This window comes from Phyllostomus discolor, chromosome 2 (genome assembly GCF_004126475.2).
Source record: "Phyllostomus discolor isolate MPI-MPIP mPhyDis1 chromosome 2, mPhyDis1.pri.v3, whole genome shotgun sequence".
Classification (NCBI taxonomy): Eukaryota; Metazoa; Chordata; class Mammalia; order Chiroptera; family Phyllostomidae; genus Phyllostomus; species Phyllostomus discolor.
Window position 1 is genome coordinate 211,735,706 of NC_040904.2, and position 21,321 is coordinate 211,757,026.

A 21,321-nucleotide genomic window follows, 5' to 3' on the forward strand; every position below is an offset into this window, starting at 1 on the left:
TATGTACTAGGTAGAGCTGCTTTGACTCGAGGTCTTGGTAGCATAGCCTAATATAGTAGGTGTCCTGTAGGGTCCAGTGCCACAGCCTCCCCTATTACCCAAGGTGAGAACTTGAGGTGTGCCCTTAGTGTGGGCTGAGTACACCCTCCTCTTGTAGTTGAGCCTTGATTGCTTTTGGCAGACCAAATGGGAGGGATTTACTCAGGCCAGCCAGCCGCAAGGACTGGCTATGACCTCTTACCACCGATCTCTTCCCTCCATGGAGGGTTAGCTGTGCAGGGGCAGGATGGTGATGATCTGATACAATCTGTAGCTATCCACTGGGTGATCTGGCCCTGGGTTTTCCTGAGTGGTGCAGGCCAAGGTCGGCCCCCACTTGTGTTTTGCCCAGGGCCACCCTGCCTGAGCTGTAAAACAATCTGAGATGGCTGCTACTTGTGCTAGGCTTGGAGATTCCCAGGCTAAGCAAGCTGTGAATCTATGCTGGCTACTGCTAGTGTCAGGTATGGGGCTCACGGAGGCCAGCTCTTACTTTTGTGAGAGGACTTGAGAAGCTGTGCAGCATGAGCAAAGACCAGCCATTCATACAGAAAAGCAGCTGGGTTGGTCCTATAAGTTGTGGAGCTGAGTCTCTAGTGATCTCCAAGGCAGCCAAACAGTGTTAAGCCATGTTGATGGAGTCTCAGATATGGCACCAGCTTGCCAGTGATGTGGCTCTGTGGGGGGAGGGTTTCGAAAGGGGACCATGGCCTCTGCTCACCTTGATGCCAAATACTTCAGTTTCTCCCTGGGTACCACTGGTGCCTTTCAAGCTGCTACCCCAGCGCTAGAGCTCAGAGGGAGGGAGTCTCAGTAGCTGAGTCCATGTAGGTGAGTCCGTGTGTGGGTTCTTTAAGAGGAACTGCTTGGGGCTCCAGAAGTTTCTTCTACCAACTCAATCCCCACTGGTTTTTGCTGCCAGAAGTTGTGGTGACTTGTCTTCCTGGCTCTGGAACCCTGGGCTGGGGGGCCTGGTGTGGGGCTGGGGCTCCTCACTCCCAAGATATCCCCGCAAAATTTTTATCCACCAAACATAGGTGAGGGACCAGCCCATTTCACATCTGTGCTCCTTCTACCAGTCTGGATGGATGTGGCTTTAATTCCACAGTTGTTAGACTTCCACTCAACTCGATTGCTGATGGTTCTGAGTGACAGCTGTTCTATATTTAAGTTGTAGTTTTGATGTGGTTGTATCTGCCTACACTGCCATCTTGACCAGAAGTCTTCATACAATTTTTAAAAATAAGATCTAATTCACATACCCATTCCATTCAGCCTTTCAAAATACACAATTCATTAGTTTTTAGTACATTCCCAATGTTGTGTGACCATTACCATTATCTAATTCCAGAACTTTTTCATTACCTCCAAGAAACACATTCCTGGCAGTTACTCCCCATTCATGATCCCATCCCCTGCCACCAGGCCCTGGCAACTGCTAATCTATTTTATGCCTCTATGAATTTGCCTATTCTGGACATTTCCTATAAATGGAATCATATAATATGTGGCTTTTTAGACTATCTTCATTCACATAACATAATGTTTTCCAGGTTCACTCATTTTACAGAATATGCAGGTACCTCATTCCTTGTTATAGCTGAACGATATTCCATTGTAAGGACAAACCACATTTTTAAAAAAGATTTTATTTATATTTAGAGAGAGGGAAAGGGAGGAAGAAAAAGAGGGAGGGGAACATCAACAAGTGACAGAAACATCGACTGGTTGCCCCTTTACGTGCCCCAAACGGGGACCGAACCCACAACCCTGACTGGTTTTGCCCTGACTGGGACTTGAACAGGCGACCTTTTGCTTTGTGGGACAACGCTCAACCAACTGAGCCATGCTGGTCAGGGCCATACCACATTTTGTTTGTCTGTTCATCAGTTGATTTTACTTCTGGCTAATGCTGCTATAAACATTTATGTACAAGATTCTGTGTGGACAAATGTTTTCAATGTTCTTGAGTATATATATATACATTGGAGTAAAAATGCTGAACATATGGTAACTCTATGTTTAACTTTCTACAGCATCTGCATTTTTAAATTAAACATTATTTGATATACTTTTGGATTCACATACAGTTGTAAGGAATAATACAGTGAGATCCCATCTTGTGTATCCTCTACCAGTTCCCCCCAAATGACTACATCTTATAAAACTATAGTGCAACATTACAACCAAAATACTGACACTTATGTAGTCAGGATATAGAACATTTCCATCACTACAAGGATCCCTCATGTTGACCTTTTACAACCACATCTACCTTAGTCACTGACAACCATCAGTCTGTTCTCCATATGCATAATTTTATCATTTTAAGAACATTATATAAATGGAATCATATAGTATGTCACCTTTTGGGACTGGTTTTTTCACTCAGCATAACTCCTAGAGACTCACCCAGGGTATTTTATGTATCAATAGTTTGGTCCTTTTAAAAATTTTTAATTGCTGAGTAGTAGTATTCTACAGGCTGCATTTTTAAAAACATTATATACCCAGTCAGGGTACATGCCTGGGTTGCAGGCCATGACCCCCAGCAACTGCACATTGGTGTTTCTCTCTCTCTCTCCCTCTATCCCTCTCTCTCTCTCTCTCTCCCCCTCCCTTCCCTCTCTAAAAATAAATAAATAAATAAAATCTTTTAAAAACACACACACACAAAAAACAATGTTTCTTAAAAAAACATTATATAAATGGTATCATTCCATGTGTACTGACTTGAGTCTGGCTCCTTACATTCAGCATAATGTTGTTGAAATTCATCTATTTTTAAAAATGAATCAGTAGTTTGTTCATTTTTACTGCTAGTTATTTTCTACTTTATGGGTGTACCACAATTTATCCATTCACTTGTTGACAGACATCTAGGGTTTTCCAGTTTGGGGTCATTAAAAATAAAACTCTGTTATGAACCTTCATGTACAAATGTGAATGTATGAGTTTCCACTTCTCTTAGGTTAAGACCTAGGAATAGGACTGCTAGGTTATATAGGAAATATGTTTCACTTTTAAAAAAAATGTCACATTGTTTTCCAAAGGGATTATGCCATTTTACATTCCACCAGCAGTACATAAATTCCCGTTGCTCCATATTCTTGCCAACATTAGGTATTGTCAGTCTTTTTAATTTTAATTATTCTAGTGGGCATCTAGTGGTATCTCACTGTGGTTTTAATTTAAACTTCCCTAATGTCCAATGATGTTGAACATCTTTTGTGTTATTTTGTTATCGAGAGTGTTTCTGGGGGGCTTGAATCTCTTTTTTACCCATTTTTTATTTTTCAATTACAGTTGACATACCTTATGCTAGTTTTATATATCAGGTATACACCCCAGTGATTACACACTATGTAACTTACTAAGTGATCATCCTGACATACCTCACACCCATCTAACACCATACATAGTTACTAGAATATTATGGACTACATTCCCTATGCTGTACTTTACATCCCCATGACCATTTTGTAACAACCAATTTGTACTTAATTCCTTCACCTTTTTCAGCCATCTCCCCGACCACCCTCCCATATGGCAACTGTCAAAATGTTCTCTGTATCTAGGAGTCTGTCTCTACTCAGCCTGTTTGTTTTGTTTTTTAAATTCAATTGTTGATATATACATATTTATAGCCATTTTATTGTTCTTTTTTTTTAATCTTTTCTTCTTCTTCTTCTTAAAGAAGACCCTTTAACATTTCACATAGTACTGGTTTGGTGGTGATGAAATCCTTTAGTTTTACCTTGTCTAGGTAACTATCTATCCTTCAGTTCTAAATGATAGCTTTGCTGGGTAATCTTGGTTGTAGGTCCTTGCTTTTCATCACTTAAATATTTCTTGCCACTCCCTTCTGGCTTGCAAAGTTTCTGTTGAGAAATCAGGTGACATTCTTATGGGAGCTCCTTTATAGATAACTAACTTCCTTTCTCTTGCCACTTTTAAGATTCTCTCTTTAGCCCTGGCTGCCATGCCTCAGTGGACTGAGCTCTGGCCTGAAAACCAAAGGGTCACAGATTCGATTCCCAGTCAGGGCACATGCCTGGGTTGCAGGCCAGGTCCCCAGTGGGGGACATGAGAGAAGCAACCACACATGGATGTTTCTCTCCCTCTCTTTCTCTCACCCTTCTCCTCTGTCTAAAAATAATAAATAAAATCTTTTTTAAAAATATCCTCTCTTTGCCTTAAACCTTTTGCATTTTAATTATGCCTTGGTGTGGGCCTCTTTGGGTTCATCTTGTTTGTGACTCTCTGTGCTTCCTGGCCTTGTGTGTCCATTTCTTTCACCAAATCAGGGAAGTTTTTCAATTTCTTGTCCCCTCTCTCTCTTCTCCTTCCGGCACATCCAGGATGCAAATGTTGGTACACCCGAAATTGTCCCAGAAGCTCCTTACACTAGTCTCATTTTTAAAAATTCTTTTTTCTTTTTGCTGTTCTGATTAGGGTTTTATGCTTCCTTATACAGTCATACCTCGGTATTCATTGGCTTCAGAACTCATCAAACCTGGTACGTGCCACATTTTGATGAGAAAAAATGTTTCAGCACTCAGCACTTGTTCATCACTCATTTCATTTGCTAGAACTTGTACGAGTCATGATGCCACCCCACAAGAGAAAATGTTTCATCAATCGTCACTTGCTTGCCACTTGTTGAAATGAATTAATGATGAATACCAAGGTACCACTGTATTCCAAATCGTTTATTTGACTCTCAGCTTTATCTACTCTACTGTTGATTCCCTGTGAATTATTCTTCATCTGAGTTAGTGTACCCTTCATTTCTGACTGGTCCTTTTTTATACTGTTGAAGGTCTCACTAAGTTCATTGAGCATCCTTATAAACAGTGTTTTGAACTCTGCATCTAGTAGCTTGCTTATCTCCATTTTGTTCAGTTCTTTTTCTGGAGTTTTGATCTGTTCTTTCATTTGGGCCATGTTTCTTTGTCTCATTTTTGCAGCCTCCCTGTGTTTGTTCCCATGTATTAGTGCTGCTACATCTCCCAGGCTTTGTAGAGTGGCCTAATGAAGTAAGTGTTCTGTGGAGTCCAGTGACACAACCTCCCTGACCACCCAAGCTGGGCACTCAAGGTGCACAGCCTTGTGGGCTATGTACACCCTCCTCTTGTAGTTGAGCCTTGTTTGCTGCTAGCACATCAATGGAAGGGATTTATCCCCAGGCCAATCACCTGCAAGGACTGACTGAGACCACTGACCATGGTGGAGGATCAGCTATGCTGGGGCCCATGCCACAGAGCACCACTTTCTCTGATGGGGCTCTGGTGCCCACTAAGTCTGTTGCTTAAGTGTATTGCTTATGGAGGTTGGGTGGTGGTGCTTCAACATGCTCTAAAGCTAGCTCCGAGCCCTCCCAATGGCTACTACTTGTGCTGGGCTTAGAGGTACCCAGACAAGGCCAAGCTGAGAACCAAGGCTGGCTGCTGCTAGTGCCAGGCCTGGGGCTACTTATCAAGAGGCACAGGGGTACACTGAGGACAGATGCTGCTTGTCTGAGAGATCTTAGGAAACATAAGGCAAAACATAAGGCAAGAGAGGCCATTTGTATGGAAAAGCCACTGGAAATGATTTGGATGGGCCCATCTTGTGGGGTGGGGTGATGCCTCTGGGAATCACCAGGGTGGGGCAAAGAATGTAAGCCAGGTCGATGGAGTCTCAGATAGGGTGCCTTCCTGCCAGCTCTACAGGGGCAGGGCTCAGAAAAGAACAATAGTCTTTGCCAGCACTTCTGCTTGGGGGGAACCACCCTCCCAGCTCTCACCTTGATGCCAGATAATTCAGTTCCTCCCCATATGTCTCTGGTGTCTTTCAATCTACTGCCCCAGCACTGTAAGTGAGCCCAAGTAAATCCATGCTGGGCCCTTTAAGGGAAACTGCCTGGGACTCCAGAAGCTCTCCAGCTCCCTTGGCCTCAATCCCCACTGGTTTTTACAGCCTGAAGTGGGGCTGACTCCCTTCACTCCTCATGGGGGCCTCTGCAGCCAAGATCTCCCTCCCAATTTTTATCTGCCATATGTGGGTGCGGGACAAAGCATTCCATGAGTCCACCCCTCCTACCAGTCTCAATGTGGCTTCTTCTTGAATTCCCTAGTTGTAGGACTTCCATTCAGCCAGATTTCAGGCGGTTCTGAATGATGGTTGTTCCGTCGTTTAGTTGTAATTTTGATGTGGTTGTGGGAGTAGTTGGGTACCATGTTTACTATGCTGCCATCTTGATTCAAAAGTCTTGGTTCATGTCTTAGGTTTCAGTTTTAAGAGTTCTTTATGCATTATAGATACAACAGCTTTGTCAGATATGTGTATTGCAAATATTTTTCCCCCACTCTACAGCTTGTCTTTTCATTTTCAACAATCCACAAAGAGGAAACAATGTCTTGTGTTGGTTTTTTTTTTTTTTAAATATGGAAAGCTTCATGGATTTGCGTGTCATCCTTGCACAGGGGCCATGCTAATCTTCCCTATGTCGAGGAAACAATGTCTTTAAACTTCATGAAGTCCAATGTAAGAATTTTTCTTTTATAGTTCAGGCTTTTTGTGTACTTTAGCTTTTACACTTAGGTCTATAAACCATTTCAAGGTAACTTTTGTGTATGGCATGAGGTAAAGATCAGTGGGTTTTTTGTTTCGTTTGTTTTAGGAGTTTGAGAGGACAAAGACAGTTCTTCCAGAATTCTTTGTTGAAAAGGTTTCCTTTCCTGGTTTATCAGCTTTTTTTAAACAAAGGGAAGAAAAATAAAATACTACTTCTAAATACTCAAAACTACTGCCATTTCAGCAGAACAGAAAATTCCCACATGTTTCCCATGCCTCTATACCTCCCCACCTCAGAGAGAATAGGCCTGAGCACCAATGGTTCAGAGAAGAAGCAGTTTAACTTCTAGACAAGGAAATGTCTATTTCTGAAGCCATTACCTGAATTCACACAAAAAGGAAAGAAGAGAGTAAGCCCCCACCATTTTCCCAAGATGATCTGAGATGTGAATATAGCATTCTCATGCATAATTGTTCTGTATGGTTTCAACCAACATCAACAGAAGCAACTAACAATATGGCCTTCAGCCACACAGAGGGGTAACTTAGGAAGTGCAAAGAGCAGTACTTTGAAAATCAGGACATGGAGAGTCCAAGCTGTGTAATCTTGGTTAGTCACTCAACAGCCTTAGTCCCGGTGTGTTCATCTGTAACATGAAGGTTTTGTGCCAGGTCATTTCTTAAGGTCCCTTTCCAATTAAACACTTTAAAACGCCAGAAGAAGACTATTTGTCCTTTCTTCCAGAAGTCAAGAAAAATAACCCCCAAAAAAAGATGTCAAAGTGTGAACATTTGTCAAATGGTGAAAACTGTACTAAGAACGATTTTTCTTTTTTCTGTTTCCTATTTTATCCAATGTGTTCATACTAATTAGACATCATATAATCTTTCCAACCACTGTAGGCTTATCTTCTATTTTTATCATTTTAACAGTGCTTGCTGCCCAGGAAATACAAGAAGCCATCTTTATTTCACCTGTTCACCTCAAAAAAACAGTCATTACAAAACAAAATATCTTTTGGAACAATACTTCTGAACTTTAATATGCACCCGAGGATCTTGTTAAAATGAAGATTCTGACTGCACATCTAAGGTGGAGCCTGAGACTGTGCATAACAAGCTCACAGGTGTTACAGATGTTGCTGATCCTTGGAACACACTGTGAATAACAAAGTTTTAAAAGACTGAAGTCACAGTATCTGTCTAGATAGCCTAATTATTGTTAAAGCTGTAAGTTTTCAATACTCTACACAACCAAATATTTTATAAATTAGTTTTATGGCACCAATTTGAGGAATATAATCTAATCAATTCTCAAGAGAACATACTAACTATGACAATTCAGAAAATCAAGGTAAATTTAACTAACACTTTAACTCTTTCAGAGTTCTAGGTCCTATTTATAAAGCAGACATGAGGCAATATGAGTTATGGCTTTTTGATAAAGAGTACATGGGTGAACTATGTATGGTGTCAGATGTGTACTGAGATTTAGCACGTTCTGTCATGTCTCATCACCAGGGTGTATACCTGAAACTAATATAATAATATGTTGACTATAATTGAAAAATTTTAAACTAAAAAAATTTTTTTGAAAGAGTAGATGAGTTGTTATGAAAATTTCCACATATACCCTCAAAGTCAAAGAACAAAGTATATTATAGAAATTTACATTCAAATAATTTTTAAAATTTTATACTAACACCACTATTTTATGCCTAAGAGAACTCAAACTATTCTAACACATCAGGAAAAAAACTGTTTTCAGTTTATAAAAACATCTGAAAGGTTCAGCAAATTGGAGCAAGTTAGTGTGCAGAGGGAGGCTCTACAGCCCTGGCCGGTGTTGCTCAGTGGATTGAGCACCAGCCTGAGACCAAAGGGTTGCAGGTTTGATTCCCAGTCAGGGCACATGCCTGGGTTGTGAGCCAGGTCCCCAGTAGGGGGCACTCAAGAGGCAACCACACAGATGTTTTTCTCCCTCTCTTCCTCCCTCCCTTCCCCTCTCAAAAAATAAATAAATAAAATCGTTTAACGTTTTTAAAAAAGGGAAGGCTCTACATCTCTGCCAAGAACATGGCCTAATACAAACACTGCAAAGATAAATTTCAATAAATCTTACAAAATAGAAACAAAGGCAAAAAGTGTAAAAGGGATTTATACAAACTGGACTGGTCAGAACGAACAGCTTAATGGGATGAAGTGCCTCTTTATCATGCATTGTTTGGTCAGTGGGGTGCTTTGACTACAGAGGTCCCAAGTGAACAGTTCTAGCTCCTAAACCAAAACACTATGTTTTCAGCCATTTTCTCTCTTTTAACTGTAGCTATGGTACGTACATACACACAAACACACACACACACTCCTCCCTCTCTCTCCCCTCCCATTTAATATGGGTTTTATTTGAATACAACAGAAATGAATGCTTATGATAGAAAATCAGAAAAAAGACAGTAAAACTGAAAAGAAAAAAAAATCCCCTATGAAATCCCACTTACCCATTCTGAGGTAGAACCTTATAGGCATTAATTTAGGATTATATGGATAAATGATAAACATTTTCCAGATCTTTAAATAATCTTATGACTACATTAGTATTCAAGAATCTGAATGTACAAGCAGGTATTTAACCAATTTCCTACTGTTAAAATCTCAGTTGTTTTGCTCTGGCTGGTATAGTTCAGTTGGTTAGAGCGTGGTCCTGTAAACCAAAGGTCACGGGTTTGATTCCCGATCAGGGCACATGCCTGGGTTGCAGCTTCCATCTCTGGTCAAGGAATGTGCAAAAGGCAGCTGGTCAATGTTTCTCTCTCACATGGATATTTCTCACCCTCCCTCTATCCCTCTCTCCTCCTCTCTCTAAAATCAATAAGCATCTCCTCAGGTAAAAAGTGAAATAAGTAAAATTTTTACTATTATAAAGAATACGTGTACTGCTAGAGTACACAGATTTGTACATATATAAAATTTTACATATTTTAAAATAATTTCCTTAGAACAAATTCCCAGAAGTATTTCAAGGTTAAATTTTTTTTAAATTTTTATGAGTTGCCAAATATCAAGAGGTGTGGCAAGTTGTCAGACTATCCAGGAAGATTGAAAAATAAATAAAATGGCCCTGGTTGGTGTGGCTCTGTGGATTAAGTGCCGGCCTGTGAACCACAGGGTCACTGGTTCGATTCCCAATCAGGACACATGCCTGGGTTGTAGGCCAGTCCCCAGTAGGGGGCATGTAAGTGGCAACAATACATTGATGTTTCTCTCCCCCCTCCCTCCCTCCCTTCCCCTCTCTAAAAATAAATAAAATCCTTTCAAAAAAATAAAATGTAGCTGCATCTAATTGCACTCAAAATCCTAATAACAACAAAAACCATAACATCAAAAATCAATGAAGCATTTACTACATGTCAGAAACTGTTATAAGCATTTTACATATAGTAATTCATTTAATACTTACAACTTCCTGAGTTGGCATTCCTACTATTATCATCATTATTATTACTACTATTTTACAAGTGAAGTAACAAGCACAGAGAGGTTAAGTCATTTGCCCAAGGTCACACAACTAATTAGTAGCAGGGCTAAGAAACCTGGACTCCAAAGTCCATGCTCTTAAACACTATACCTACTCTTCCAAAATTTTTTGATGCTGGGACTCCTTTAACCTCTTACAGTTACTGAGAACTTTAAAAAGCTAACGTATAACACACTTGTTTATGTGGGTTATACATAGCAGTACTCAGAATAAATTAAAAATAAAGACACTTAAAAGATTTATTACTTAGCACTGGCTGGTGTGGCTCAGTTGGTCAGAGCATCATCCTATAAACTAAAAGGTCATGGATTAGATTTCCAGTCAGGGCACATGGCCTAGTTGCAGGTAGGGCCCCTCATCGGGGTGCAGACAAGAGGCAACCAATTGATATTTCTCTCTCATATCAATGTTTCTCTCCCACTTTCTCCCCCTCCCTTCCCCCCCTCTAAAATTAATAAGCATGTCCTCAGATGAGGAAAAAGATGAGAGATGTACTATTAAAAAAAAAAAAAACATATCGCAGGTTCGATTCCCAGTCAGGGTACATGCTTGGGTTGCAGGCCACGGCCCCCAGCAACCGCACATTGATGTTTCTCTCTCTTTCTCCCTTCCTTCCCTCTCTAAAAATAAATAAATAAAATGTTAAAAAAAAACAGCAATAACCCCACTACATGTTAACAAATATTTTTATGAAAAATATTATTTTCAAAAATTAAAAAACAATTGTAAAAGGAATGCCACTGTTTTATCATTTTTGCAAATCTTTTTTTGTGTATAATAATGTACTAAGAGGCAGCTGAATATTCACATATGATACTGCAACTCAACCTGTTGAGAGATTGTACATCATGTACCTCTGGAAAACTACATTGTACACTAAATGAGAAAACAACAGTAAAAAAGGCAAATAACATTTTACTATAAATATATAGCATTTCCATCTTGCGCCCATTGAAAAGGATGCCCACGGAGGTCCCCAAGACACACTCTGAGAATTAAATCATTTATTTAAGAATTATTATTAAGTGCATATTATGTGTGAGGGCCTCTTATAGGCACTGAAAACAGCAGAAAACAAAAGAAAAATCCCTCACTTTGAAGTATTTAGATTTTAAATGGGAGAGAGCAGTAATCAATAAAAAAACAATCACGTCTTCTGTCAGATAACTGGTATGAGGAAAAATAAAAGCAGGATCTTTAAAAATAGAATGAGTCAGGGAAGGCCCAACAGAATAAGTGGCATTTGAACAAAGATCTGAAGACGGTGAGGAAGCAAGCCATGAGGCTACCCAGCAAAAAGTGCTCCCATGTACATACAAGAAACCTCAAGTACACAAGCCATGAAATAGGAGAATCCCCGAAGGTGTGCGGGGATAGCGAAGAGGCCACCACAGCTGGGGTAGAGTAACCAAGGGAGCCGGAGGGCATGCAGTCAGAAAGTTATAGGAGAAGGGGGAAGGTCATGCAGAATCCTGTAGGCACCATCAGGATTTGAGTTTTTTCTGTGAATGAGAACCACTGGAATGTTCTGAGTGAGGAGAAATAGGGTCTGACTTTCGTTTTAAATGAACATATATAAGTAGTGACTGCCATGAGATTAAGGATGCCCAACACCCTGATACCGTAAGTTCAGCCTGATACTGCCCTTTAGTTTGTTGAGAACAAGACAGAGAAAATTGGTTTTGTTGTGGATGGCAAAGCAGGGGGTTTTAGTATTTTTTTCCTTGTTATTATAAAGAAAATCCTTTCAAAAACAACGCATGTGGTAATCATAAAAGTGAACTTCAAAAAAAAAACACAACTATGAGACTCATCTTTCTATAATTTGGCACTAATAAAGCTCAAAGTGTGGTTCATGGTCTTGACAGCTTGCCTTATCCAAAAGGAAACAAGAGGGAGGAAAAAAAGATAGAGACAGATAAATTCAAATTTCTTTGATCTGGGTCCTAACTCTAAGAGGACCCAAGATAAATCAGTGAGTCAGAGAAAGAGGAGTAAGATGTAACCCAGAACACTGATGACAACAGCTGTCTGTCGGCCTACCTGTCTTCTGAGATCATCAGCAAGGTATGAGATCATCACTGAGTCCAGAGAAAACAGAGCAAGACAGAGGTCCACCAGAGAACCACGGGGTCTGTAGCATCTGACTCCACTTCTCTGGGGCAGGAAGCGGACACTTAGGCACTGGTTTTTATTTCTGCCTCTTAAGATGTGAGTCAATGTGAGTAGCGATGGAAACCTCCAATGGGAAAACCTAAGGAAGACCAAGATCTCCAAAGAAAATTATAAACAATATCACACATCAAAGGTCTCTGATGGTTTCTCTGTAAGTAAGTTATAAGAAAAAGAACACTGTAATGGGTGTAAGGAAATGAATCCTCCTTCCATGCCTGCCACGACTTATGTGACTTCAGGAAACATATGAACCTCAATGGGCCGATTTCCTTATTTTGAATAAAGGAGCGAATAAGAAAACACCTAAGGTTTCCTTCAAACCCTAAAATCCCTTTAATATAAGCAAAAACATGTTTTTTAAAAGCTTACATTGATATTTAGGATGTTAGGAGATCCAAAAGACAGGGAGTACTGAGGGCTCTAGAATTCTTCATCAGCTCTACAGACATCTGAGCGACATGAACACAAACAAGGGGCGCCTCCTTAAAGACCTAACATGCCGCCAAAAAGGGCAAAAGTTGCTTTCCCGTCACTTTCCTTCAACCTTATTTTTATAAATAACTACTCCCCTGCCTCCAACCCATACTATTATATAATATACACAGTTCAGAGGACAACTCTAACATAATGATCAGGGAACTAGAAGTTAAAGAAATATGCAAGAATTAAGTAACAGACATCAAGAATGAGAGAGTAAACAGACTAAGGAAACACTTTAAAATTATTCATGAATATTTTTGAATAGGTAGCATGCATATAGTATACAAAATAAAAGACTCAAAAGGTATATATTGTTAAAAGAAAACAAGACAGTTTTCTAAGGGACGAGTTAAAGAGGGCACTTGGAGACTTCAGTGTATATCGTGCTCTGCTTCTTAAGGCTGGGTAATGTGCCCACGGGTTTGCGGACTGTATATATTGTTGTACACACTCTACATATGCTTTTGCATTTACTGGGTATTCCATGATCATAATAAACATAGAGAGAACTCAGCTGTTTTGTGGAACAAAAATGCTCTTTCCAGACCAATCCCATGAGGTATTCACTGTTACTAGTTTCTTCCAGTCCTTCCAGAGATACCCTATACGTAGACAAGTGTGCGGCGGAAGGCAGGGTTTGGGCAGTGTGTGTGTGGGTAGATGTGTGCGTACACGTGCACGAGAGAGACAGAAAAAACAAACTGGCTCCATAACTGAGCCTCATCAAGATCAGGTGTATATCATGGGACCAAAGCATACCTAAGGACCTGCTTCAATCCTCTTCTCTGCAAGGGAAATCCCCGCCACTGTTGCAGAGTTAGAAACTAAGATTGCACGAGCTGAATGCAGGGACAGGGCCTGCCTGCTCAAAGCATTACATATTAGCTGTCAAAAGCCGAACCCCACAATTTCTCTGTTCTAAAATACATGAGACTCAAAATATCTGTCTAAGATAATTAGTTTTCTAATCACAGTGATCTAAATAGGTTTCCATACTGGTGACAGATGCTTTAATCCTCTAACTGTGGCTTGATCAGAACACTTAGATCTAGCAATACACACCCAGGAAGACAGGGCATACTGCACATCCTGAGATGTGGAAGAACTTCTATTTTGAAAGTCATGCTTTCAACAGCATCTGCTTTGGACAAGGACTGGCTAAGATACAGGATGGTGAATAGAAATGGATTCATTTCTTAATGCAGAACAGATCCCAAAACACTTCGATGAATTCTTAATTTAAATGGCTATGCCTATTTATTGGAGGAAGCATGCCAAGCTATTCTTCATTCATTTAAATTAAATTTTTTTTTGCCCTGGCTGGCGTAGCACAGTGGATTGAGCGCGGGCTGCGAACCAAAGCATCGCAGGTTCGATTCCCAGTCAGGGCACATGCCTGGGTTGCAGGCCACGGCCCCCAGCAACCGCACATTGATGTTTCTCTCTCTCTTTCTCCTTCCCTTCCCTCTCTAAAAATAAATAAATAAAATCTTTAAAAAAAAACTTTGAGGTTCTACCCATGCCAATGTCAGGAGCCAACCTATAGATGAATATATTGCCTTGAAAAGCTAATAATCTAGTAGTTAAGGAGGCAGGTAATAATGATAATTAGTCTACATTGTAAAGGTGGTGCTGTGTTGGAACCAAGAGAAGGAAGGGTTGACTCTGTCGAGAGAGGTTTCACAGAAAGGCAATATCTGAACTGGATCTCAAGGGTCAGTAAGAGACCACCATCAGTAAGCAGGATGAAAGTCTTTACATGCAGTATGCCTCACCAAAATCTCCAAGTTCCAAACACTACAAGAAAACTGTCAGTAAACATATAATGTACCCTGGAACTTTGCTATAATATTCAGTATCCTAAAGTTTAATTTAGGGTAAAGATTTTGCATCTTGAATCTTGTCTTAAAGAGGTTTAATTGCTTTAAAAATCTTATTAAACAGTAGCTTCACCTATAAAGCATACATTCATAGAGGCCCAAATATTTTACTCCTAAAAAGCCTATGGCTCACATAGTGTAAATCTCCTGACAATTTTCTTTAATGGCTCTGGCCAGGTGGCTCAGTTTGGAGCATCACCCTGTGCACCAAAAGGTTGCGGGTTCAATTCCCAGTCAGAGCACATACCTAGGTTGTAGGTTCAACCTCCCGTCAGGGCATATGCAGGAGGCAACCAGTCAATGTTTCTCTCTCCTTTCTCTCCCCACCTCTCTAAAATTAATAAACATATCCTCAGATGAGAACTTAAAAAAAAAACAAGTAAGGCTGGCTTTAGTTACACTTCATAATAGATGCTCTTTCATTTCCCATCATAAATACAGCTGTCATATTACTGTTATAATCTTTAACTTCTGCTAAAAGCTACAGCTTAAGAAAACAGTAGCAATTTCATAAAACCAACACATTCAAGTTTTTGAAGATTTAAGAATCACAACTATTACAGAAATTGGTTTCCTATTACTCCTTGCTATACCCAGTTTCTCTACTTTTACACACATGCAAAAAAGGTCCATGTACATGCTGTTCTCTGCAGACCTTCCATCCTACCTGTATCCAACACCCCTGTCAATTTCACCTACACTTGTCTTACATTCTATTATCCTTTGAAAGTTTTATGAAGTAGTTGGTCCAACAGATGGGTAGCTAGCTCTGCCCAACATATGTCATAGGAAAAACAGCTCTTGCTCAAGACAACAAAATAAGTAAATCCCTTTCCCTTATCCAGCTGGGAACAGTGAGACCCCTCAGGTGAAAGCAAATTATCTTTTAATGTTTATTAAGAAAAGTTACTGGAATGAGGTGAGCTGTAAGTAAAAGATGATGAAAGAAGGAAGAAAGAGTTCAAAGGCTACCATCCACTCCCTAAGATGAACTCTGCACTTGTCCACACAAAACCAGAATACAGAGAGGAAAAAAATAATCTGAGTTAGTGTAACGGGGAGCTATTTCATCAAAGACAGATGGGAAACATTCAGATAAGCATATTATCTTGTTTAGAATACACAGCTCAACAGATCTGGGGGAGGAAAAGGAAAGGCAACCTGGAACACATAGCATATACAAACAGAAAAACTCGAATGAATAAATGACTTATCATGGTCTTATTTGTAGAAACAGAACAGTAGCAATATCTTTTCTCTTTGCTCCTTACCTGTCGATAAAGCTTAAACAGATAGCATCTGATCCTGTCTTCAGATGGATATCTGTGTCTTTCAACATACTATCTAAGCGCTCCCCAAGGACAACAATGAGACCAAATCTGCCAGACACAGTATCTGGCAGAATGAAGGAGTCTCATTCTACTTTGAGTTAAGGCCAGTGGATGGGAAGAGGTCCTCAAATGCCACTTGTATGAATCTATCAAGATAGGCTATGAAACAGGAAAACACTAGAGACTACATTTTAGCAAAAGTCTAAAAATAACAAAAGAACATTCCCTATTTTTAGATATCTAACTTACAGATTTAAAAACACTAAAAGTAAACCAAACCATTAAAAACAAACTGGAATTTTAAAATGTTTTAAAAGATCCTTTTGAGTTGGGAAAACTGTTTTTAGAGAAAAAACTTCCAAAATCCTGCATTCTTTGTTTGCTGCCTCCTTGCTCAAACTTTCCCATCTCCAAAATTTAGAGTCTCAATCCTGTATGTTATCAAGAGCATTTCCAAAGAACCAAAAGACAATATAGAAAGAAGAAAGAAAAGGAGAAAGAACAGCAAAGGAAAAAATTTTAAATATGCTTTCACATAGAGACATAAAAATAGAGTATGTATTATTGCCTAAAGACAGTAATGTTATAAAACAGCAAAAACAAGTTATCTCACATTAAAAGCAGTGTCACAGATAATAAAATAATTGACTAAAGGAAAACAGTTATTTTCCCCCATATAAATCTCCTCACTGAACAGTTTTAAGGCCAGTAAATATCTAATTTGAAGCTGTCTGAATAATTAGAATTTGCAATTAGAAAACATTATTAGCATTTTTACAATAAAAATCTGAAAATGAATACATTTACTGGGCCATTAATCTACTCCCAACTATCTTCCTCCCCATCTCCATCCAATCCAAGTGTAAATATTCCCAACCTTTCTTAAGAAATCTATGGCAAATAGGGTTTGCAAGAAACATGGGAATTACCGGACTGCACAGCCATCATTAACATCTCAGGTTCCAGTAGAGTCATGACAGATTCTTCTCAGAGACAACAGCCCACAAATACAATGAAAAAATTCACAGTCGCAGAAGAAAGATGTTGTCTTCAGAGACTACTGACGCTTTCGTAAATCCAGTCTCATGCCTTGTGCTCAAATCAGACTGTGAGGACTCACTCCCCTTCTCCAGCACCCTTCAGACAAGTCAAGATGGCACAGAGTTGAATTACTGCCGACAGGAAACCAAAAAAAGCTCTTAAGTCAAGACATATGAAGTGTGGTTAGAAGGGTGAGGGAGCTCCTCCCCTTGCTATTTGTCTGGGGGGGTGGGGGCGGGAGGAAGGAAAGAGGAATACAGAAAGAGACCTTCAGAAAAGCCATCAACTGCTTTTCCCCCCTTCTCTTTTAAAAAAGAGAGGATGAGGTTCTGTTCCCAATCTTAGTTTAAGGGACTCTGCTGCTATGCAGCATAGAGCAACAGATTAAACACAATCCTCAATCCTGTGAAAGAAAGAGCTCAATTACTGACCCACTACCGGGAGGTGGGGATGAGGCACAGGCACACAGAAACACATACATCCAAATAAATATGTATGGTGAGTTCGTTTTCTGAAAAAGAGATCCAATGGGTTTTTCCTATGTGATATTTATAGATAACAGACTGAGGAAGTTGCATATTTAACCACAGAAGCTCAACTATTTCTCCACCCCCACTCCAATTAAAATATCTGTTTCAAAAAGTCATCTGAATACATTCCAAAGCTGTAATCTGTCTTTCAGATCTGCCGATCCCCAATAAGACCCCTGACTTGTTCCTATGTGAGACATATGATCTGTGTATAGACAGCTTACTAATGTTATTTGACTTTTCTAAAATGCTTTATGATCTTGCTGGATATATGGAACACATAAGACAACAGTTCCAATACATAAGAATTTCCTTTTCCTGATGAATTGCCTTTTCCCGATAAAGAAATTTCAATCCTTTTTTTCCTACCACAGCGCGGGATCTTCTAAATTAGAATGAACATGGGCACTTTACCTTTCATGGCAAAAACAAAAACAAACTAAAATCCTTTTACAGCAATTTTCACTTACCCAAAATTATAAGCTCATTCATTCCCTTCACAGTATTTTTTACTAACTGATATTTACAAGAATATTTAGATGCTTTTTAGCATATTTAGTTGACTTTTAAATAGCCAAAAACTAGAAATCCGTGTTTATATGTTTACCTAGAAATCCTCAACTTTCTGGTTAACTCTCGGCCTGTATCTTGACAGCCTATCGCTATAAACTCAGCCCAGCAAATGCCTAAATGTTTCCATATTCAAACAAATGATAAATGAAAGCACTGAGACAACTAAAAAAGAAAACTCTCAGAATGACTGAGGGCAGTATTTTATTGTTAGAAAAGAAAAGTAATGCAAATTTCGGGTGGTGGATATTCTGTGTTGGGGAGAAAAACTCCCTTTCTTTCTCACTCCAACATCACATAAAAAAAAAAAAAAGCTCTATACAGAACTGTGGGAATGACTCAACAGGCAACAGAGTGGCAGCCAGTGCGGGCTACATGCTGCTCTGGAAAGACAGAATCATTCCCTCTGGCCCCTTCTGGCAACCAAGCTCTCAAACTGTCTTATGAAAAATGGGTAAATTTCAACTCTCATACTACATAATGGTCTGGTCAGATGTTAGCAACTAAAGGAAAAGCATCCCTAAAAGGCTGAGTCATTCTTTTGTCCCTATGTGGGCTGTACAATTTGCTGTGTAAGGGTATTTTAAATGAAACAAGTTCTCACAGTACTGCACTTACCAGAAAATATATACAAATTATAAAATCTATGCACAGAAGGTGCCTAGAAAAGCAGAGGGCTGTTTCCCTCCTGCCAAAGCTTCTCTCTTTGCTGTTTGAGAGAGCTCGGAAGGCCCTATACATACTGACAGTTGCATGGCTGGAGTCAACAGTAACCTATAACATTGCAGCTGACTGGTTAACTTTTTCACAGTAATTCCACACCCATTATTTATGTCATCTGAACTTTGGGATAAAAGGCGCTAAAGAAAGACTATTTTTAAAACATGTAAAAAATTAATCTTAAAAAAAAAAAAAGGAAACAACACGCAACATAATCTTTGCTTACTGCTAAGATTTTGCATTTACCCCAGAGTATGAGCACAGCGATGGGTTTCACAATTCTAAGTTTGAACTCCTATGGCAGCTTCAGTTCCACTATTTTTTGTATAAATTATCAAAAATTTCATAGAAATAGAACTAAACTTTGACAAGGTCTCTGCACAAGTGAACACGATTTTCAAATTAATGACTCCAAGGGAATGAGAGGTAATGATCTTAATTTTCAATAAAATAAGAGTTCTTTTGCTTTTAATCATAACTCTCTAGCTAATCAACACACATTTAATATGACCTGTAGTCAGTATTAATCTACTCTAAAGGGAACTGATAACTATGGCATATCAATAGTTTATCCACAAAGCTTTTCCCCCCACCACTGGCTCCCCAAAGGAATTTAGTGTTCCTAATCAAGAGGAACTAAACAAGCCCTGGCTGGCGTAGCTCAGTGGATTGAGCTTGGGCTGCAAACCAAAGTGTCGCAGGTTCCATTCCCAGTCAGGGTACATGCCTGGGTTGCAGGCCATGACCCCCAGCAACCACACATTGATGTTTCTCTCCCTCCCCCCACCCCCGTTCCCTCTCTAAAAATAAATAAATAAATAAAATCTTAAAAAAAAAAAAAGAGGAACTAAACAAGTTCTAATCTCACTTGACCTTCAGACTGGATTTCTCATAGTTTCCATACTCTTCTAAAAACTTACCTCCTTGGTTTTCCTAACTCTCTGACCTTTGCTCTCAGAATCCTAAGTGGCTCCTCTTTCTCCACTCCTTCCCTTTCATATTCTCCCTGAGCAATCTCATCCTTCCTTAAGGTTAACTACCACCTACATGCTGATCCATATCTAGCCCTGACTTCACCTGTAGGCTATCAACTATGTATCTCTACCCAGACATCTTAAACTCCATACGTCCAAAAACAAACTTCCAATATCATCACCCTATTCAAACCCTCGAGGTGCAATGCCTCCATTTCCCCTAACTTAGGTAACACCACTCAGGTCCCAAACCATAAACTAAGACTCCCGCCCGTCCCTCCAGCCCCAAACATCCAAGTATAACTGATTATCATATAATTTATTCCTCAAATCCATCCTTTTTGTTCCATCCCTACAACCAGTGCTTTATTTCAGGGCTTTAACAATTCCTGTCTGGAGTATAGCAACAGCTTTTAAAAAAATTATAGAAAAGTTCAACCATGCACAAAGGCAGAAAGAATGGCATAATAAGCTTTATGTACCCCAGCATCTAGCTTCAAAATGTGTCAACACGTGCCCCGTATCTCCACACAGAAGCACCCAGACAACACTGGATCACTATAAGGCCAATTCTAAGTATCATCTAATTTAATCTTTATTCTGTACATATAAAACATAGTATTTTTAACAAAGCACAACACCAATACTGCATCTAAAATTTTTAAAATCCCTTAATATCATCAACTACCCAATTAATGCTCATTTTTCCAACTGTCTGATACTGTCTTTAGGGTTGATTTATTCCAATCAGAGTCCAACAAAGGACAACACATTGCATTTTCACTAATGTGTCTCTTAAGTCTCTCATGAATCTATAGATTCCCCCTTCCTCTCTTCTCTTCTCTGTTGGAAAAAAACAGGTTGTTTTCCTACATTTTGGATTTTGCTAACTGTATCCCCATGGTGTTATTTAACCATGCTCCATTCCCTGTATTTGCAGTAAATTACGAATTAGATACAGAAGCTTGACCCAATCCAAGTTAAAGTTTTCACAAGAACATTTCATAGGTGGTACTTCAGCAACAGCTTCTTAACAGTGCTCCTTTCTCTCCAGCCTTGCCTTGATTTAAACCCATCCTTGCTACCACTTGATTCTCATTCATCTCCAAAAACTCAGCTTAAGTGCTGCCTTCTCCAGAAAGTCTTCCCTGATCCTGGCACTTTCCCTACCCTCCTCACACCCTCCACGAACATAATAAATACCCCTCATTTACACCCCCCCAGAACCTGTGCCCACCTATAGTATTGTTCTTTACTGCATGACTTAGTGCCTCTGTATTAAAAGATCTAGCACAATGTCTGATGTGAAAGCATTTATAAATGTATGCCAAATGAAATGAAAAGCCTAATTATTACAGAAAATTCTAACAGCATGGGGAAAGTTCATAACAACAAAAGAACCCCTACCTACCAAGAAAAGATAGGCAGTCTGCTACAATTTTCATTAGAACACATGCTGAAGGTGTTATTATTTAGAAAACTACATGA

The 21,321-nt window shown here is 39.5% G+C and overlaps 1 protein-coding gene and 1 non-coding gene across 6 annotated transcripts in view; both read right to left on the minus strand.

Moving 5' to 3' along the window:
• Nucleotides 1-21,321, minus strand: part of MRTFA (myocardin related transcription factor A) — a 169,817-nt gene that overhangs the window by 80,656 nt on the left and 67,840 nt on the right. Inside the window, exon 1 of one of the 5 annotated variants that reach the window (XM_036019660.1) lies at nucleotides 16,928-18,873. The exons of the other annotated variants lie outside the window; for them this stretch is intronic. Within the exon in view, the coding sequence (XP_035875553.1) occupies nucleotides 16,928-16,973 (46 nt within the window). The 5' untranslated portion in view covers nucleotides 16,974-18,873. Of the gene's footprint in view, nucleotides 1-16,927; nucleotides 18,874-21,321 lie in introns of those variants that run through there. 5 annotated transcript variants of the gene reach the window in all.
• On the minus strand, nucleotides 6,462-6,563 carry LOC114514231. The gene has a single exon (XR_003685963.1). It is a non-coding gene; the product is annotated as a U6 spliceosomal RNA (small nuclear RNA).